This window comes from Protopterus annectens, chromosome 14.part0 (genome assembly GCF_019279795.1).
Source record: "Protopterus annectens isolate FY-2018-M chromosome 14.part0, PAN1.0, whole genome shotgun sequence".
NCBI lineage: Eukaryota > Metazoa > Chordata > Ceratodontiformes > Protopteridae > Protopterus > Protopterus annectens.
The window spans coordinates 787,120,083-787,141,350 of NC_056748.1; the positions used below are offsets into that span (position 1 = coordinate 787,120,083).

Here is a 21,268-nt window from a genome sequence, read left to right on the forward strand (position 1 = left end):
ACTCCGAGTCCCACTTCCTCCCTCAAACTACAGTCCATCCCATGACAAATGTGCAATGGAGTGTCATGATGAGACAAACCTCAATAGTCTTCAGGATCAAACAATGTCACAAACACTTGCAATTTTGTTCATTCTAGCAAGCACAGCTTACAATGTTTTTGAAATTATTTTTTTTACAAATAAACAATGTACTCAGCAGGTTCATCAGAAGGATTATAGCAACAAGGGAAAAAGGAAGAAAGGAGCAAACTTTGCATAGTGATTTTTTCAAACTTTTTTGTAAAAATAAAAATATGCAACCTGTTCAAAAGACAAAAGCTACTTTTCTTTGAAGCCTTTGATCTTTTGGTTCAGCAGGTGCAACGTTTGTGCTGTGCTTTATTTTACTTGTCTGATGAGCACAGCTAGACCTCTGATATACAAACATCGTAATTGCAACTTAATATATCTACAAGATGAAACCATCATTTCAAAAGAATGGTCTAATGAATACCAACGCCGATGAGTTTATATACAAGAGGAAGTCACCTTGATTTGATACACATTTCTTCCTACAAAGCAGCAATTTTCTTTTGCAAATAACATAAATAATTGCTAGAATTAACCTTTTCTTTATTTTACATTTAAAATCTATTGAAATATATGTGTGCTGACTTTTTTCTGCATAATATTACCACATACTTTTGTGTCAACCTGTTTGTTTTAGCTATAATACTGACCATACAATGTATACACATACTGTAAATAAAAAAAATAATAACTCTTTGGCAAATGTGTTAAAAAGTACATTCACTTTGCAGTTTTTTTCTGAAGGAATACAGTATGTGTGGTCCATTCCTTCACAAAGAAAGTTTATCTTGTCTAATATCTCCTTTGTTGCCTATGTGTGTGACGCCATTAGATACAAGATATATAATTAGGTACAGTGGTTTATAACAAAATAAAGAAAATCTGTTAACTGAATGTGCTTTACCAGACTTATGATAAAAATAATAGTATTAAAAGATAAACAAACTCAAAACACAGCATTTTTGTGTCACAGAATAACATTTCTTCCCTACAAAATCATCCTTACACACACATATTATTAAAGCATGATGTAGGTATTTTTCCCCTTCTTGTGGCATTTAATTTACTTAGCTTTCTCAGTGCATACCACCTTGGGTTTGCATAAAATGTTGTGATACCTTGTTTTAAGAGAATATTTTGTTTGCATTTGTAGAATAGCCGACCATCAAATGTTCACATTTCAAATGTATGGCCTAGGTAAAGCCTCCATTATATGGCATTTGCAGCCATTCTTTCTCTTCCACCCACTGCAATTGTAAACTTACTGTGCCTCTGGGGATTCACAGCTATTTTACTTGGTAATAGCAGGAACAAAAGAGGCTGAAACCTAAGGATATCTGACAATGTTGGATGACCAAGGGAGTACATGGAAGCAGATCTACCACTTATATTGTTGAACAATCAGGAGAAGAAGCTTGTTCTTGTTCCTACTGATGTATGATCTTGGGAGTCAAGATGATGTGGGGGTAAAAATGGCCTATTGTAAAAAAAAAACCACACACACACACACACACACACTCATATGTATGATCGAGACCATATGATCAAAGTTTTCAAACAGCAAACGTTTTGAATGGAGAATGCAGTACAGCGCAGATCAGGAAATTAACCCTTTTCCTCACTGCGGTGCGATCTCAGAGTTGGTATATTTAATTTGCAGGAGGTGTGGTGGGTGCAGGGGGGGCTTGCTCCCTTCACAAATGTAAAAATAAAGTTTTTTTTTAACTTATTTTTTTCTTTTATATTTGATGTTTCAAACCTTCAATCATATGGTCTCAATCATATGAATTTCTAAGTTTTGAAACTTCAGTCACATGATAGGGATTCATATAGAGATACACACACACACACACACACACACACACACACATATAAATATGAGTGTGTGTGTGTGTGTGTGTGTGTGTGTGTGTGTGTGTGTGTGTGTGTGTGTGTATGTGTGTCTGGGGGGGGGGGGGTTTCAGTAAACTCTGTTGAATGTGCCTTTAGTCGACAGAGTTTATGGCTGTGTTTTTTGAGTGAAAGCACTCAGTTGTCAATATTGCCAAAAATGTCAAAGGTAAAAATATCAACTGCTCCTGCAATATGTGAGATGTACTTGCATGACAATAAGTGTGGTTTTGTTCGAATGCCGAAACTGTCAGAAATACAAAAGTTTCAGCATTAGGTCAGAGAGTGTTTGTGTGTGTGTGTGTGTGTGTGTGTGTGTGTGTGTGTGTGTGTGTGTGTGTGTGTGTGTGTGTGTGTGTGTGTACTTGCATGTTATAGACAGAATAAAGGCCAGACAAGGGGACTAAATTAGTGGTGTGTGTGCATGCATGTTTGTGCATGTGCAAGTGTGCATGGGGGGGTGCATGCATGCTCATGTTTATAAAAGGATCAGAACGTGTGTGCATATGACAGTTTTTTCTGGGTTAGAGGAAAGTCTTGGCGGGGGGATAGATTTACTGTTGCACGTGTGTTGCTGCAAGTGAATTGTGTGTGTGTGTGTTTATTGCTTCTGGTAGGCAATCAGATTTTTTTTTTTTAGAATGGACGTGCCATATCTTGTAAGTGCTAACAATGATATCTTGCTTTATTTTTTTTTTCTTTTTCCTTTCTTTTCTATTGTTATTTTGTCCAAGCCACATCCTACAGTGTATGATAAAGAGTCCTGAGTAACATAATGCATGTGATTTGGCAGCATATTTTGCAACTTGTCAAGTCAGAGTCAAATAAATTGATTTTCACCCTGTGGTTGAGTTTATGAATGCATAAACAAACAACAGCTTCTGAAACATTTTAAAATAAATTAACTAGATTCAGTCTCAAGAATGCTAATGATATAATACTTGTATAGAAAACAACTTGTGCTACTTTTTAGTTTGGAATTTACCTTCATTATTACTTGCATTGTAACACTTGAATAACATGGAATACTCATACTATTTAAGTAATTTCAAAAGTTTAATGGCCTTTAGTTAAACACTGGATATTTATCATGTTTTTTTGTGTTGTAAATTACCAAAGAAATTAATGGAGATTATTTATTTTCTTAGTTTTGTTAAGACTTTTTAATTTATGCCTACACAAACACTTTGGAGTCTGCAGTTTTTGTATTCACTTTTCATTAAAAATGAATGCATGTACAAACTGAATAAAAGTGAGGTGACACTTGTCTTTCAAAAGTTTCTTCAACAACTTTTTCCACATAAAATAATCAACAGCAGGGATTATTTGTAATTTGTGGTGCCAAAAAGCAGAATTATAATTTAAATTCTGGAAGAAATTATAAAAACAGATGAAAACTGATAACTACTTAGAATGTTTTGAGATGAGGAGAAATGTTAAGAAATGAAAGGATATACCGACTAGCAGTTGAAGAGTCCTTGTACATACTGTTAATACTGTTAATATGACTTAAAAGGAAAACTCCACCATCCAGTTAGTTAATTTTACTGTAGAGTTATTTTCTGTATAATAATACGTATGTGCCATGTAATGCCCAAAAATCAAAAATTAGGTTTCAGTTTCTTAACTTCTATTTTTCCTTGCCATAGAGTCCTACCGTATTTTGCCTGTTCAAAATCTCCCACTGTTTCATGAAGAAATTCTTTTCAGGCTATGCAACACAGGGTAAAATACAATTTTCTGTAGTTTTTAACATTAGTCATTGTTCCTCCAATTTTCATTCCAATGGAATAAGCTTGGCAAAGCTTAAAATTATTTTGGGTCTTAGGCGAGTAACCACCTATAGGCCTATGAACCTATAAGAATGTACCATGCAGAGGTCAGTATTGTGCTATAAAATGCATACATTAACACTAAAAGTAAAATTCTTTTTCAAATAGTTTTTTTTATAACTCTTTATACAAAGAATAAGAGTGAGTTAGTAGTGCAATACTGTGTAAACAAAGTGCTAAGCACTCTCGTTTTAGCCAGGGAAGTGTCATTTTTATCTATATAAATGCCAATAAATTAAAGGCAGTCTAAAACACCACCAACTTTGCTAACTCTTTTAAGTGTCCACTCTTAGCTAAAGATGAATGACCGTAACTGCTGTACTGAATTGAGAAGTGTGACACCTCAGGATGAGTATGTAGAAATTCTGGTAATTGTTTAAGGACTACAATTTTGAATAATTAACAAAACTCCCCTAATTTCTAGTTTGTTATGATGCTTTAAATGTACCATGAACAATTTTGTAAAGGTTATATAATAGAAAACAAAATTGCATGGCATCCACAGTATGTCTGAAAAGCTACAATTAGTACTCTATCTAAATGAAAAAAAATAATCTTCTTTATTAACACTTGAGATTTAATACATAAAGAGGTCACAAATTGCTCTGGAAATCAGAATAATGACAGAACTGTGACATCCATTTTGAGACAAAAGAGATCAAAATGTAACAAGTAACAAAGTAATTCTGAGGCATCACAGAATATCAAAATATGAAAAATAAAAAGCATGCTTTTGGTGGAGTTTTCCTTTAAAATTTAATCTGTTGACATTTATGCTTGTAACACTTTACATCCCTGCAAAGCTATATATAATTTAGTTACAGTAGTGCAGTATGCAAACAGCACCATGCTTGGAATTTGGGGTACTAATGTCCAGTAAGTACACTATTCCTACTGTAAACCTGCTTCTTACCATATTAATATTCAGAAACAGACTTGAGAATTATGGTATTATTTTACTTAATGCCAATAATGGCAATATCAATGACATTACAGCTGATGATGCCATGGGGTTTGACTCAATAGATATCCACTGCTAATCTAGCAACTACTCTACCTCCTAGTGAATCAGTGTCCCATGAACAGCTTTACAGATTGCAAACAGAAAAAAAAATTGTTCTCAAATGACCACATAGTGAAATTTGCATCACTTCTCTGTCACCTGAATTAAACTAATTTTTAAAGTGTCAGCTAATACAAATTTTGTAAATATTCTGTGTGATAAGTATGTGCACAGATTTGCCAATTTCTTTAACTGTAAGACTTGGATAGTATTCATTATGGTTTACCAAGATCAACAGAGTCTGCGTTTTTCATATGTTACTTGTAAAAGTTATTTGAACTGAATTTTAATGCATGCAGGATTGTCTCTTGCTTATTTTTACAGAATGCTGAGAAAACAAAAAATATCATAACCTTAAAGTGGCCATGCTCGCCAATGTATTTTTAAGTGAATTACCTAGCAGAATTGTACAGAATGCTGAAGACAGCTAGAATTCATTACTAATGATATCATGTTCCAAACATTTTTAAGTTGCTCATCTTCACACTGGTCACTCAGTAAGTGCACATTCACCTCTGTTACTTGTGCATGTGAGCCCATTACCATTAGCACCTGATGAGATACTTCTGAGCATGAGAATTAAGTTATTCCTAGTTGGCTGCTAGATAAAAGGTGCATTACTGTCAACTTGCTCACTTGCACTTTCCTGTTTGAGAGAATGAACAGTGCAGGTAAAGGAAAGCAAATATTTATGTGACATAAAGTAGCACTTCTGCATACAGCAGCAGATATCTATGGTGTCATGTCCCCTCTGTTTCCTGTGATAAAGTGTCCCCTTTGCTCTCTGTATCTTCTAGGTTTCCTTACCTGTCTCCTATTCTGTGGTTTTCATCTTCTAGGAGTGACTGAAGCAGATGAGCTTATGTATCTCAATGCAGTTCCATCTTTCTGATTATCTTCCCCCTATGTTTCATGTACACCTATGCCACTAAGTCCTAAGCATGCTGAAACATTTTCCAGGGGGGAGTTGCCATAGAATCATGAGGCATCAATTCCCTTTAGACATAAATTATTTTCAATTTTAATTTTGAAATATTCTGCAAAGCATACTTTTTAATAACAAAGCAACATTTGCAGTGATTAAACTGGTCATGTATGTAAACTGCAACATAATACTCTATGAGAATATTTCCCTTTCCAGAATTTTAGTTATTTTGCTTCCAAGTAGACACTACGAAAATGTTTTCATAGGCCTGGAAAAAAGTAAGTTTCCAAGTAGTCTTAACTTTAATTATTAAATGTGAATGCCTTGGGTGGTGTTATACGGATAAAGCAAATCAGTGGAAGTGAATAAAACATGACCATGCAAAGTACAGGCATGCCACGATGTTGCGTTATGAATATTGTAATTAATGAATAGGAGTGCACAATATGCTGAATTCTGGAAAAAGTGAATTTTGTAATAGTCCAAGTCAGTTGGTTACAAAGAAGTGTTTGAACACTCAAGTTTATAAAATACATTCAAGAGACATAAATATATATCTTGCCTATAGGTACTTTAGTAACATGTCCTCTACTAACTGTTTATTTGGAAAAAAGTCATGAATATTGAGAAGTGGCAGGGAATTCATTTAATTTATTTTTGTACGCAGTGCACACTTTTGGCAGTATAAGGGCTTTACTGATTTATAAGACAGATTATATGACATGATGAATTATTTTCCAAAATCTACAGAAGGCAATGTTATTTTTAATGTTATTTTAAAAAATCGATACACTACTGTCTGTCTAAAAAAAATGTTCAGAATTTTGTGGAATAAAAAAAAGAGAACTTCTGGGAAGAGATCTGAAAGGTGAACTGTGATTATATTCTACATTCTAGACCATTTTTGATTGGACCTCACCAGTGGCAGAAAACTTGGTCACCAGCACTGCATCAATATAGATAATGCTACATGAAGAATGTGTTAGACCCCGCATTTTTAAGAAAATTACTAATTCTGTTGGCTTGATAACTGAGAATGCTCGTAATCAAGCACTGTTTCAGTGATCAGAAAGCCATGCTCAACAAAAAAAAAAAGCAGACACAAAATATAATCTACAATGACCTACTGAGCTAGCTCTACTGGCTAGCGGGTTTCATGCTTTATTCTTTATAAGTGCAACTTTTAGAATTTACTTAATGGGTTAGACCAGATTATACAACTTTATGGAGTACAAAATACTTTACGCTATGATCAATTATAATGTGATGCTGCTGTGGTTTGAAACTATTGAAATATGTGGTATATTACCAGCTAGAACTAATGATTATATTCACCTACAAGAGATTCTTGGGAGATAGTTGTAATACCCCCACCTTAAAAAATGTTGAACAGAATCTACAGAAGCAATGGCAAAAGCAAGCAATTGTAAACTTTACTCAAAAGCCTATTTAAGTGCCGTTTCTGCAAATTTAGAATTTTTCTTTCCTTGCTGTCTTTACTATGGATAAATCCTTTCCTACATCACAGAAATGTACTTACTGCAAGTGAATTGTTTTGAGTTTCCATCCCCTACAGGCAAACTTTCCAGTCATAGTGCAAAATAAAAAAAGTAAAAAAGAAAAAGAAAAACAAATATTGCATGAATTTTGTTGGAGTAAGCTTTTTTTTTTCTTTTTATAAAAAACTGTTTTGTTACAGTATTTTGTCATTATATTGACCTTCATGATTTACCACCACAAAGCAGGGGGAGTTTTTCATGTCTATTCTAGTTTGTAATAGAAAAAGGCTTGTATTTCTGTTTATTCTTGCATTCAGTAGTCAAGGTGTGACTTGACTGATTGTGTATCACAGGTACGTGTCCACCAGGTGATGCTGGCATTTCTTTTTTTTTTTTTTTTTTTTGTGCAGAGTCCATCAGTTTTGCAGTAGGATGTGTTCTAAAAAGAAAGAATTGAATGAGGACATAGACCTCCTATGATCCCATCAACCACTGTCAGAGTCTGTCATCAGTTTTAAAGTATATTTTGTGTGTTGTAAACAAGAAATCATAGTGCTCTGCCTTCTGTAGCAACGGCTTCCAAATGAAACTTTGCCCCATCCTTAATGTAGCAACTTTCACAACAGTTCTGAAACTTGAGTAGCAGCCATGCTTTTCCCATTCCTTGTAGGTACAACTGTTTTTCTTTTACTTATTACTGACTTTTTTTCTGCTGTCACACAGTTTTCTGCTGCCAAGTCACAGTAATTTAAAAGTAAAAACAATATGATGTAATCAATGCAAATGTGCCTTTTCATACAGTTTGCAGGATTGCTGCAGTTGCTGTGGGGTGTGGCCATGTCTGTCCTTCATACTGTACCTACAAATATAATGGTTTTAGGGAGTAATCTTCATCCCACTGATACTTAAGCTGTTCAGACTGGTACAATATGGAGGCCTAGGCCATCATCTTGCAGTTTCATGTGGTTTCCATCGTAACTAGTGGCGGTCATAGGCAGTGGCAGCAGTGGGAGGTGCGGCGCCCCTGGATGCAGCACTATAATAATAAGGGGAACCTGAAAGTTAACAAAGGAGAAGAATGGACATGTTGGAAGGATAAACTATGCAATACATAATGACACATTTTCAGTTTCAGATTACTACAATCATATTCACTCAAGTGACTCTCTTGTCACAGTGTCACAGCACATACAAAACAAGTTATTAACACAACAGTGTGAGTGGTTACTTGGTTTAGTACAATTACTGATGTACCTAGTACTGAGTTAAAATTATCCTTCTTTACGAAATCCATTAATAAAGTAACTATTTCTATAGTAAATAAGGAAGCAAATTGTGTGCTCTTCTTCACATGTCACAATATGTCTTATTATAAATGTTCTTGAGAAGTATTTATTATACCAAGAAAATAACATGACTGAAAAATCAACGGCACTCAAGCAGTTGCCAACATTTTGTTTTATAAATTCATTAATGTCGTTTACTAAACTCAGCATTGCAGCATCAAACAGTTTTAGGTAGACAAAGTTACAAACAGGATAAATGGTGTGAGACAGCTTACATTTTGCTTCACTGTTATTCAATATAGCATCCCACCTTCACTTTTTACTTGCTTCAATTTTGGATTGTTTTCAGCCAAACAAAGTGAGCAAGTTTGTCAAAGTCAATAAAAGTGGAAAGTTTCAAGCAAATGATTTTTGTTCACCCTTTCCACTGCCACCCATACAGTTTAGTGCAGAAATGTATAGTAAGTCATTTTCATATCAGAAAGACTCCTTTTTAATCATACTGTTTATATAAGATTTATTCTTAATATATCTATTTTGTGAGGAGGAGGCAATAAATTACACAGGTAAGGATACACACCATGACAACTGTAGGTGTTTGAATAATAATGTAGTTACTACAATTCTGAAGGCAGGCAGATTTGACACTGCAGAAAGTGGCATCTTGGTAGAGACACATTCTAGACTTTGCCTGAACAGTTCAAGAACATACAAGTATACCAGAGGGACTGAAGTGTCAAATGGACCTAGGGATTTCTTGCTATACTACACTGAACATATTTTCCACTTGGTCAGGTAAGAAATCTAATTGTTACATCTTATTTTCCCTTACGATATGTGGAACACCTTTGGAGACAGTAGCTGACTAGATGATATTAATCTGAAATCCTCTATACTTTTACTATGAGACTTTTGTGAATCTGGCAAATTAAGGGTACTTCATAATATTTCAGTAAGGTGAGGTGAAAAAGCAAGAGTTATGTTTTTTTTCTTACTCTTGAGAGCTAGTTGAATTTACCACACCTATCACTGCCCATGGACAGCTACTAAAATCGCATCTGACTTTTTTGTCTTGCTTTTGCCAAGACTACTGAAATCAGAAGGAGGGGGAAATGAATATAGGCAAGCATAAGTGCACTGATTGGAAAATGCATCAAGTCATCCATGCTTCTGGACAGGAGAAAAATTTGCAGAATTTATATATATGAATATATACTGCGGTGATGGTGCTGTGGTAGCATTGTCACTTCACAGTTAGACGTTGCACATTCGATTCTCAGTTAGAGCGTCTTCTGTGTGTCGGCATGCGTGAATGGGCATTCCTTCATTGAAGGTTGTGCGTTAGGCCCGGCAAGCCAGCACGTAAAAATCTACTGCCAATCATTAGCGGACCAGAGTTCCGCTGTGGCGACCCCTAACTGGGAAAAGCCGAAAGATATATATATCTGAAGATTATCTGGATATGCAAAAACAAACCATCACTAGCATACCCATTTGTCTATAATCTTAAGGAAAGCTTCATCTGCTGGATTCCCATCCAAGAAGGCCTCCTAGTGTCCTGCTGTGTTGGTACAAATTGAGATACTGATGTTGTGTTTTTGTTAAAAATATAGAGTGGCTCATGGATAAATACTTGACTATCAGTCTTTAGACTATTACAAACTTAGACAATAATTAGGGGTCAAAATTAAACCCTGTACCCTGTATCTGTAGGGTTAAGACTTTGGCCATTATGCTAACATCCCACTCAAATGAAGACAAAGGGAATCAAACCCTATACCCCTGGAAGTAGATCAGTATTGACAAGGTTGCTTGCGGTTTTATGCCTACTCTGATGGCCGGGTCCCACAGCTATATGCTTACTACGCAGATGGGATCAGAGTGGATTTCTACTACTTGTTGATGTACCAATTTGGGATAGAGATTATTTGTATTACTTACCAACACAGTTTCCTTCTGATGTAGGAGATGAGAGGAAATTTTTGTACTGGACTTAGACAAGCTTGAAGTATCACTGACTGTTACTCATATGTAGCTTTGAACAAGGGAACCACTAGAATAGATACTGACATGTATTCCTGGACCTACATGAGTAGTGTGGCTGTTTTTTTTTCAGCCTTACCTGAAACCTTCAGAAAATAAAGCCGTGAGACACTATCAAAAACTTGTTCTCTAAGTCCACTCCTAAGAAAGTCATGATATTGACTGCATTAAACTTGAGTTCTGAAGTTTTAGAAAAACTCTTAGGCTTATAAACAAAAGGATTGTATAACTTAGGATAAGTCTTCAGATCCTCTGGCTTGAGTCAGCCAATCCTCAGTGTAAAAATAATGTGAAGAATACTCCTTGCCCTCTCATGCTCAAAAAAATAAGTGTCAATCACTTTGTGAAGACTCTACGTATAATGGAATGTCCAGAAGAATTAAACTGAAAACCGGAAGCTTTAGGCAGCATGCCTGATGTACTACCTATGGGCTTTGTGTATAGTGAACTGAACATACTAATCCTTCTTGTCAAGCACAACCAGCATGGCATCGTTCACCAACAGGAGGTAAAGTGGCTGCAAAGTTAGCATCATGAATTTATTTACAGGCTCAAAGCTCTCTTGAAGTGACAAGTCTACTATTACTCTGCAAAGACTCTTTCATTTTGGGCATTGGGAACATCCCTGAATAAAACCTTTTTATTTATTGTATTGCTGGACTAGTCCTAAAATTTGCATTCCACAAGATGTAAAAAGAGGTGCTTGGCTACATACAGCTCAGTTTGGGCAGAGATGGCATGCCAATTATAGGTGGTGGATCCAAGAACTTTACAGAGTAGCAGGAGGTAAGCATCTCTCCTACCACCCATCTCTGTGATGTAGTCCTGAATATAACCCAGATGACCCGAGTTTCAGTACTAGATTAGAAGTCTAGAACAGCTGGGTAGGGGAGTATGAGTGAATGTCTGACAATGTCTCATCTGTCCTAGGGTGAAGGAGATGTGATTTCTTTTTGGCTGTTCACCTGCATACAAGCAAAGGCTTGCAGTATGCCAAACAGCCATAAATGGGAGGCACTGGCTTTAAACTACCAAGACAGTGATAGTAGCCTTTGTTGGTGAGTGTGTGTGTGTGTGTGTGTGTGTGTGTGTGTGTGTGTGTGTGTGTGTGTGTGTGTGTGTGTGTGTGTGTGTGTGTGTGTGTGTGTGTGTGTGTCTGGTAGCACTCCACCACTGTAGTAACAGCCAAATGGAGGTGAGTTTGGACCCTTAATAGAAATGCCCAGCTCTCTGCATTACTGATAGCCTACTTTTGGATCCTCAGAGAGGTCAGGTAGTGGCAGGAGAAGGGACAGCTGAGTAATTCAGTGAGTACCAAGACTGCAGTGGTGAGTCATTAGTGATATTATCTCTCTTCTGTGGGCCTCAGGCTAGCAATCAGTATGGTCCGGGGTAGGAGACTAGCAAGCCATTCATTTGGAAGTATTCTATAAAGAAAGGTGGTGATCTATGGACTGCTGCAGTAAATCAACCTTTATGCCTGTCTAGACTGTTGCCAGAATCAGTGGCAGCATTGTCACTGATAAGAAATGAATGAAAAAAAAAAAATAGAGTAAAGATTATAGTCAGCAGATGTGAAGACAAGAAGCATGACCACTTTTACCAATTTGTCTAGTGTTAAGAGATATCAATTTTCACATGGATAGGAGAATACTCTGCAAAAGGCTTGGAAGTATTGGTGCGGAGAGAGGTAGCCAGAATTGAAAGGTACCAACATTGTTGGATGTGGAATGTATTCCGTAGTCTTCTGCACGGTTGCCTCCTGGCTGTTTTTGCTATCCATACTTGTTCCCTCTATTCAGATTGTCTCCTCTGTTTATGTTGTCCTGCTCCACATTTCTTCTTGTAAAATGGCCATTCTTTGGTTGAGTAGTTTCTGCAGTACGTTGGTAAGTGGGTAGAGATCAGCTACTTAACTCAATACATTCAAGTGTTGCCTCCAGTTGCATTTGCAGTTAACTTCTACTGACGGCTCTAGGCATCAAATATCGCTTGTTCATATTTGCATCAATAATTCTAAAACCATGCTATGCACAAGGTTTTAAAAGATTTCATATTAAAGCTTACACAACAGCAAACTCAACAGCATTAATATTTGACCTCTGTCTAGTGCAGCAAAATAGATAGTTCCAGATGTTGACACTGCACTCGATACTCCCATTCCTGGGAAAAGACAATTGGATGTGCTCTCTAGATCTCCAGGATGCATACTACCACGTAAAAATGGATAAGTGATCCAGGAGACACCTGTGCTTTCAGCTGGGAGCCAGTCACTACCAGTTTTGAGCTCTGCCCTTTGGCCTCACTACAGCCCTAAGAGTGTTCACCAAATGTATGGCAGTAGTAGTGGCTCACTTGAGACGTCTAGGATTCTGGGTGTTTCCATACTTAGGCTCTTATCCGCCATGACCAGGCATCTTCTAAACAATGCCAGGGATACAACCTTGCAACTCTGCTCCCACCTAGGCATTGCCATAAACTATGAAAAATCTGCCTTAGTGCCTTCTCAGCATGTGGTATTTAAAGGGGCAGACTTAGATTCAACACAAATGACAATGAAACTTTCACCAGAAAGGATACAATCTCTATGGTACCATGTGAGATATCTCTTAAGAAGGAAGAAAGCCCAAGCAAAGAGAGTTCTCAAAGCTCTAGGGTCATGGTGGCAGCGATAGTTTTGGTTCCCAGAGCATGTCAGCATATGAGAATTCTTCAGTGGTTGTTATCCACTCAGTGGTCAATGTAACAGCTGCCGATATCTCACAAAATAATCATCACAGAAACTTGCAGGAATGATCTTCGATGGTGGCTACAGTCCTCTCAAATTACTCTAGGTCGACCATTTGTTCTCCCCCAACTAGTGGCCATGGTGTCCACAGACACCTCTCAGATAGGGTGTGGGGGGGCATTATCTGGGAAAGACAGTCCAAGGCACCTGGCAGTATTACGAGGCCCACTTGCACATCAATGTCCTAGAGATGAGAGTGGTGCTTTTAGTGCTGCAAGCACTCCAGGACTCTCTTCCCTTGGGAACCATTGCAATCCAGACAAACAATATGTCAGTTGTATGGTATATAAATAAACAAAGAGGAGAGGCCCTGACAGTATGGCAATGGGCAACCTCCTCCCAACGTTTTCTGATAGCAATGCACATCCCGGGAAAATCCAGCATGATAGCGGACAGACTCAGCAGAGCTATTCTGATGCCTCATGAGTGGTCCCTGAAACAGGAAGTAGCAGAAAGAATTTTCCAAAACTGGGGCTAGCTTTGCTGCAACCTCTTTGCAATATCTATAAACGCAAATGCAGCAGCTTCTTTCCCCTCATCCCCCCAACAGGGGAGTCACCAAGGAATGCATTTTACATGATTGTACCTTGGGCCTCCTCTATGCCTTCCCCCTTTTCCTCTAATTCCCAAAGTCCTTCAGAAAGCCAGTTGTTTGGGAAGGGACTTGATACTCATCGCTTCATACTGGCCTCACCAAATCTGGATCCCCTTCTGTGGCCTCATCTTTGGGAGGAGCATTGGAATCTGGATCCAGTTCCAGACCTTCGGACACATGCATCAGGATCTCTCCACCCATCCCTTCAGACCCTCAAACTGACAGCATGGCTGCTCCAATTTTAACGATAGTCAGGTTTCCAACCCTTTCCTCTCAAGTTAAACACATTCTAATTTATTCACATAAGGCTTCAACAAAGAAAATTTATAAAAGTAAATGGAAAAGATTATGCCTACGGGCTACCAATAACCATGTAGATCCTTTTTCTGCTCCTATTATGTTTCATTCTGCACTTCCTAGCAAAACTTTTCAATGACGGTGCAGCTGCAGCTACTATTAGGGTTCAGCTGACAGTGATCTCGAACTTTCATTTGGGAGAGTCTGACTCCAATATAATGTCTCATAAACTTTGTAAAGCCTTTCTCAAGGGTACTATGTTATTAAGACTGCCTACCAGAGACCCTCCAGCACCATGGGATCTAAATTTTATTCTATCATGCATAGTTTTTCATCCCTTCAAACCAGAAGTGTCTTGCAAATTGAAATTTTTGACATGGAAAACCATTTGCTTGAGAGGAATCACCTCTGCTAGAAGAGTATCAGAGTTGCAAGCATTGTCCATTAAGCCCCCATATTTGCTTTTCCACAGAGACAGGGTGTCTTTGCGAACAAACCCCTCCTTTTTTACCTAAAGTGGTTAGAGAACAATTTAAATCAGAGCACAGAATTATCAGTTTTCTTCCCAAATTATGAAAAAAAAGGCAGAGTACATGTTATATCAACTGGATGTACATAGACAGCTACATTTTTACCTACATAAAACTGCAGAACTCTGAAAATCTGATCGGTTATTTGTCTCTTTTTCAGATTCAAAGAAAGGATCCCCTGTCTCCAAAGTTACCCTTTCTAAATGGCTGTCAGACTGTATAACTTTTATTTACAAGTCTCAAAATAAAGAACTTCCAAAGAAAGTTAAGGCCCATTCTACATGAGCCATTCCAACTTCTTCTGCCCTTCTGGCTATGCTGCCAATTGACACCATTTGTGCTGCAGCAACATGGGCTAAACCACATACTTTTATCACTCATTACAAGGCTGATTTGGCCTCCAGGAACAGAGCCTCTTTTGGATCCCTGGTTCTGAGAAATATTAGCCACACAAGATTCAATGTGCTAGGGACGCTGTCTCAACCTAGTAAGAATGAAGGTGAGATAGGACAACATCACACAAAGAAGTTATGTACTCACCATAAAGTTCCATGCATGTTGTCCATCTTTGCCTTCATTATTACATCCCACCCTCCTTCCCCCTTCCCTTCTTTTACTCCTAGAGGACCGGGTCTATACAAAAGGGATTACCTTGACCTCTGTCCTTCTTCACCAGCCTCTGAATCTTTCCTTTGAATACACACACACACACACACACACACACACATATATATATATATATATATATATATATATATATATATATATATATATATAGATATATATGTATCCTTATAATTAGGGCAAACAAGATCTGAGGATAGTTCTAGTGCATGCTGGGATAGGGATTTAGCCATGAGCTAGCAGAGGGCCTCGAGCTTGAAAATAAGGCTGAGGTGGATCCGAGGATCAGATCCGAACCCAACCTAGTAAGAATGAAGGCACCATATGACAACATCATATCTGTTGTTTTTATAATATATATATATATATATATATATATATATATATATATATATATATATAGCTATAATGTTCACATTTTCATAAATATCTCAACAACCAAGTAACACAGAACTCCTTAGCCTCACATGAAAGCTGTCAGCTAGATGAATAAAATGCTGCTGACAGTAAGTGTGTAACTTGAGTGGTTGCTGAGATACTGTACGGTGTTTACAAAATATTACAAATGTAATAGTTACTGCACTTACTGTGACTTATAAAATTCAGTTTAAGACCTATAACCTAAAGAACACTACCACTATAAAAATAGTTTGTGCTGAAAAGTTTGCCATTTATACTTCTTTCATAATCCCTATGGTTCCAGATATATGAACATCTGTTTGAAATATGAGGACATAATTTGATTCTGTCAAAAGGCCCATTGGAAGTTACAGTGCAAACTTCCTGAGCTCCACTGGAGTGAATGAGTTAAAAGACTGCACAATATTACCTTCAGTTTTTTAATCAGTTTGGAAATGCTTCTAAAGAGGTTTTTCTTATGTCTAATGAGGCATCCAGAGTTTGATTTTTCACATCATCAGTTAGGGGGGTTTACTTTTAAGTAATTCCTGCATACTAATTAAGGATCTTTAGGATAGAGCTCTGATTCCAGCATCTAAAGAGCCCTATTTAACAGTGTTCTCAGCCCTGATTGTAATCTGAGCTAGGCAGCTAGACTGATAACTTTATCTACTGCAGAACTATCATTAATATTACTGGTTACATCTTCAATCTAACTCAATATGTTCCCTTGAGATCTGAAAATATGGGTTTGCTAGTTATCACCACAGATCCCAAAAGTTGTAGAAGTATACATATTTTTGACATACCTTTCAAGTACTCACCTTTTCCTATCATTTGTTAAAGTGCTTCATCCTAGTAATAACTCAGGGAACCCTTAGCAGTACCCACTGCTGAATTTTTATAAAAATATTTACACTTCTCTTGTACTCTGTAAAACTGGTGTGGCTGTACAAGGTTCCTCAACACTGGCTCCAACAAGGTACCATAAAAAGCACTTTCAAACATGTGCCACTAACAAGATACCACAATATTTAACTTACTGAATTCCAATGACCCTAAATACTTATTTGCTGGTTGGCAGAGAGGTCCTTAATCCCCATTTACAATCCTTTCGCATAAGGTCCATTTCCCTCAAATAATGTCCCCAAAGAAATAGTACTAATGTCATTAGTATTACAGCCCCTAAAAGAGGGAATATGATTAATGCAAGGCAAGTCTTTCTTTCCCAGGTGAAATGATATGTAATCCCTGACGTACAGGAAACTAGGAGTTACATAAGTGATGGTATGACCCTTTACCTGTCTGCTGCATACACAACAAACTTCTATTAATTAAAATGGGCAGAAGGTCCCAGTACTAAAAGTGCTGTATGCTCCATAAAACCTCTAACATCTGTCACTTATGTGTGTCAGGTCATTTGAATATCTATCTTACAATGATCACAACTATAGATATTTTATCATTTTATACATATCATAATAAACACTGCTAATGATAATCCTTTGGATGAATCTCTACCCACTTGTGGATATTTTTTCAGAAATGTCATTAGCCACAGAAGACAAAGAAAAACAAAACAAAATTCAAAAATGCCCTATCAGTTTAGTCAGAGTGACAATACCCCTTATACCTCTTGTACATTCAGTGCATTAGGATTTCATGGTTATGGTTCACTGGTGTGCAATAAAATGCTGCAGAGCTGCAGGGTCACTTTAGTACTATGTATAAATGCAGCAAACTCACCTGAAAATGCTAATGATTGATGTCTGACTAAGCATTATGAACCTTCTGGTAGCACTTTTAGGGACCACCTTCAAATTTCTATCATAAAATGTTCAGGAGTTACACATACTGGAACTTTGATTTTCACTTTCACACTGGGTCTTTAGGTCCCATTTTTAGAGCTAGTACGTTGTACTAAAGTTGTTCAGATATGCCACTGAATGACTAAGATATTACCCCACCCCGATTTATTCATCCTCATGTACCATGGAAGATGGAGTTTCCATGAGTTTTTAGAATACTTTTGGAATCTATGCCTTTCCCAGACATTTTATGAACATTAAACAGTGAGATGAAAATGTTCCCATTGTAGCACACCTTTAATGCAGGTAATAAATCAGGAATATGCCTTGATTCAATATTTTACTGACTTAAAGGTCAAATAACACAGTTGCAGGGGTAGTAATATTTGCCATCTATTCACTTTTTGGAACTTGTAAATGCTGATGTTGTGCAACCTACATGCTAAACCTGAAATTGTGCACCTCAGAAAAGACAGAAAAGGTTGTTTACTTTCTTAGGGAGTTTCTTTTCTTAAATGGTTTTCCATTTTTTCATAATTATTTGTACCTTAGAGGTAGTATATATCAAGCCTCGAGATAGGGGCATACAGTCCCCATGCAATAATGAATGCTTTGTGCTGCTTGGTGATTTTTGTTATATGTTTGAAGATGCCTTTTGGTGACTTTGAGGTTTCAGTTATGATGTTTTGCATCATGACTAAGAGAAAGGCAATATTGCATTGCAGAACCCTCACAAATGTTTGAATAAATGAATTTTACACTGTTTGCCAAATAGAGGATTATGATCAGGTGTCCAATCACAACCAGCTTGTCATTTATTCAAGACATGGATTTCAAGAAATTCACCTTGAGTGAAGCTCGAGATGGGAACTTTTATGTCCACTTTGAAAGCACATAGCCATCTGAGTTGTGATCAGAGTGATGCAAACATAATTCTTTGTAGTGCATTTAGTGTTATCTGCTTGTATATACTACAATAGTTAGATAAAAAAAACATAGGGGCACTAACTGTATTAGGGCGTTGAAAGTTGCAGCTGTTACCACAACAGAGTGGCTACCTAACAAGAGCATTGGGAAGTCCAAAGTCCAAGGATGTGAGGTTTGAAAACCTGTTGAGTACTTGGTTCAGAGTGGATTGCTGAACTATGTATTTAACAAGCTTTTAAAGCTCTTTGCACTTCTCATGACTACTATGTGGTAGCTGCCGATCATCGTTAGTATACTAGTGTAAGACTAGAGCTTAACAGAGATGAAGGGAGCACGATAATAAACAAACCATACAATGCATTCTGACATCAGGAAGGTGCTGAATAAGGTTGTCATTTCCCTTGTTTTCCAGCATATTCACAACACTCCATGTACTAATGGTTTATATTTATTAACAGAACTAATCAAAATAAAATACAGGTTAGCTGAATACTAGTACTTTATAATACTTCAAATGGTGGACTTATGCTAAAACGTTGAAAATTAATGTGCACCAACATTCTATCCCTATTACTCTCCATACTACTTATCATTACTGTCTGAACTACTGTCACTCTCTGTCCTCCTGTGAATCTCTACACAAATCACTACTCTTTGTATTACTGTCACTCTACATACTACATTTCATTACTTTCCATACTCCTGTGATTCTCTGTACTAAACATTACTCTTTGTATTACTGTTGCTGTCCACATTACTTATCATTACTCTGCCCCCCTGTGACTCTCTGTACTAAACATTACTATCTGTATTACTGTTGCTCGCCTTATTACTCATCATTACTCTCTGACCTCCTGTGACTCTTTGTACTACTAACACTAAAATATGATATCCTCACATACATCTCATATTTACACACACGATGTGTGTCCTGCTGTGAAGGTATTCCACTCCTACTCCACACTTCTCTGATACAGAACCTAGTAAAACAGCAATTATATTGTACTGTACAATGATTTTAACTACTGTTAAGTGTTAACATGTTTTATAATAATCTGAAACAACAGCAACTGAATTACTAGACTGCTATTACCTAGAAATATTTGGGACAACTACAAGCTTCTGTCAACTGCAGCATAGTATGAAGACTGGAACTGTTATTAACTGTGCTAAATGAAAAATGTAACCACTAGCTAGAAATATGACAAACTGATGTTAACATTGAACTATTAAATTCACAATAAACTACTGTTACCTGCAAATGCACTGTTCTATAAGGAAGACACTTGGTATACTGTAAATATCTATAAATGCTACAAGCAACTGTTCTCTTAATTATTGTAACTATTCTACTACAATACTTAAAACTAGGCAATGTGCTGTAACTTTTTTAGCTGAAGTTCATACTTCATCTCACATGCGTATGTCTGGCAAAAAGTAATGGCACCAAAAAAAATGCCACCCATCAGAGATATGCAACAATGGCAACAACATAGCACTCTTGTTATGATAAGTGATGCTGTCGTTAGCTTTGGGATGGACTATCACAGTGCACAGTTTGACTATGCCTGATTTTGTGCTTGTTTACAACGATTATTTTTAAACATGAGTCAAGGTCAGGATAATTCAGATGTACTTTCTTGATCCCCAGCACATTGTGACTGTCTATGTGGAGTAGCCCATATGATATAAGTCTTGAGATGTGATATGTTTGCCTTCTGCTTTGTATATACAACTTCACATTTAGAAAAGGGAAGGTACTGCAAGGCGAAGGCGTGCCAAACACCTCCAAGATGCACATGCTTTTTTACCACATAGAAAGTGCGTGCGTGTGCCTTCTGTGGAGGGTTGGGCGCCGGGCTGGCAACTCGACACTGTAAAACTCCACTGCCAATCATGAGCGGACAGGTGATCTGCTGTGGCAACCCCTAACCGGGAAAAGATGAAAGAAGAAGAAGAAGAAAGTACTAAATACAGGTTTTGGCTTGCTATGAGCATACCTTTTTATTGTGTCAGTTTTGGCCTTGTACACTCTCCAAATGTATGCTTTTGACATGATTTAATTACTGCAACCTTATTTATTTCTTTTTTACATTTCTGTAACAAGTCCATGATTGAAAAAGGGCCCTAATGGTACAATTTAACTACTTGCTAAACAGATGGATGAATTAATAAATAAATAAATAAATAAAATATGGGCATAGCCATTTGTCATTCTTACCATTTTAAACATTTTAATTTTAATCATTTTAATAAGGGAGAAAGTACAGCTGTGTTAGGTGCTCACCATAAATGTAAATGTTTGAGTAACTTCACTGTTGCAGCAATAGATCTTAGGTATTCTTGCCTAGCAGAAGCCCAAGGTTAGCACAATACCCTCCAACATCAGAAACTTGGTATTAAGTTTATCAGTCTAAGCTATCTTCAGTTCTTTCTATCTAATGGAGGTCCAATGCCACTACATATTTCAATAAATCCATCATTCCTGAAGCCAGAAGAATTCAGATAAGTATGCTTTTGAGGAACTCTCCTAAACTGCTACATATTTACTGTAGATGTAAAAAAAATAACACTTGTTTTAAATGTGGATAATAAATCCCCCACAGGGATTTCCACTCTCTGTTTGTTTTGCCTGTGCACAGAACATGACATGCCCAACTGTCACCAGGATGCATTTTGCAACTCCTTAACAA

The 21,268-nt window shown here is 37.0% G+C and overlaps 1 protein-coding gene across 7 annotated transcripts in view; it reads right to left on the reverse strand.

Annotated features, from left to right (window-relative positions):
• Nucleotides 1–1,968: 1,968 nt before the first annotated feature.
• PAX2 (paired box 2) overlaps nt 1,969–21,268 on the reverse strand; it is a 798,928-nt gene continuing 779,628 nt past the window's right edge. For 4 of the 7 annotated variants that reach the window (XM_044056534.1, XM_044056533.1, XM_044056536.1 and 1 more), the window contains one exon: nt 1,969–8,314. In XM_044056534.1, coding sequence (XP_043912469.1) covers nt 8,193–8,314 — 122 coding nt within the window. In that variant the 3' untranslated portion in view covers nt 1,969–8,192. Of the gene's footprint in view, nt 8,334–21,268 lie in introns of all 7 variants that reach the window. The other 3 variants (XM_044056535.1, XM_044056540.1, XM_044056539.1) reach the window with 1 other exon arrangement.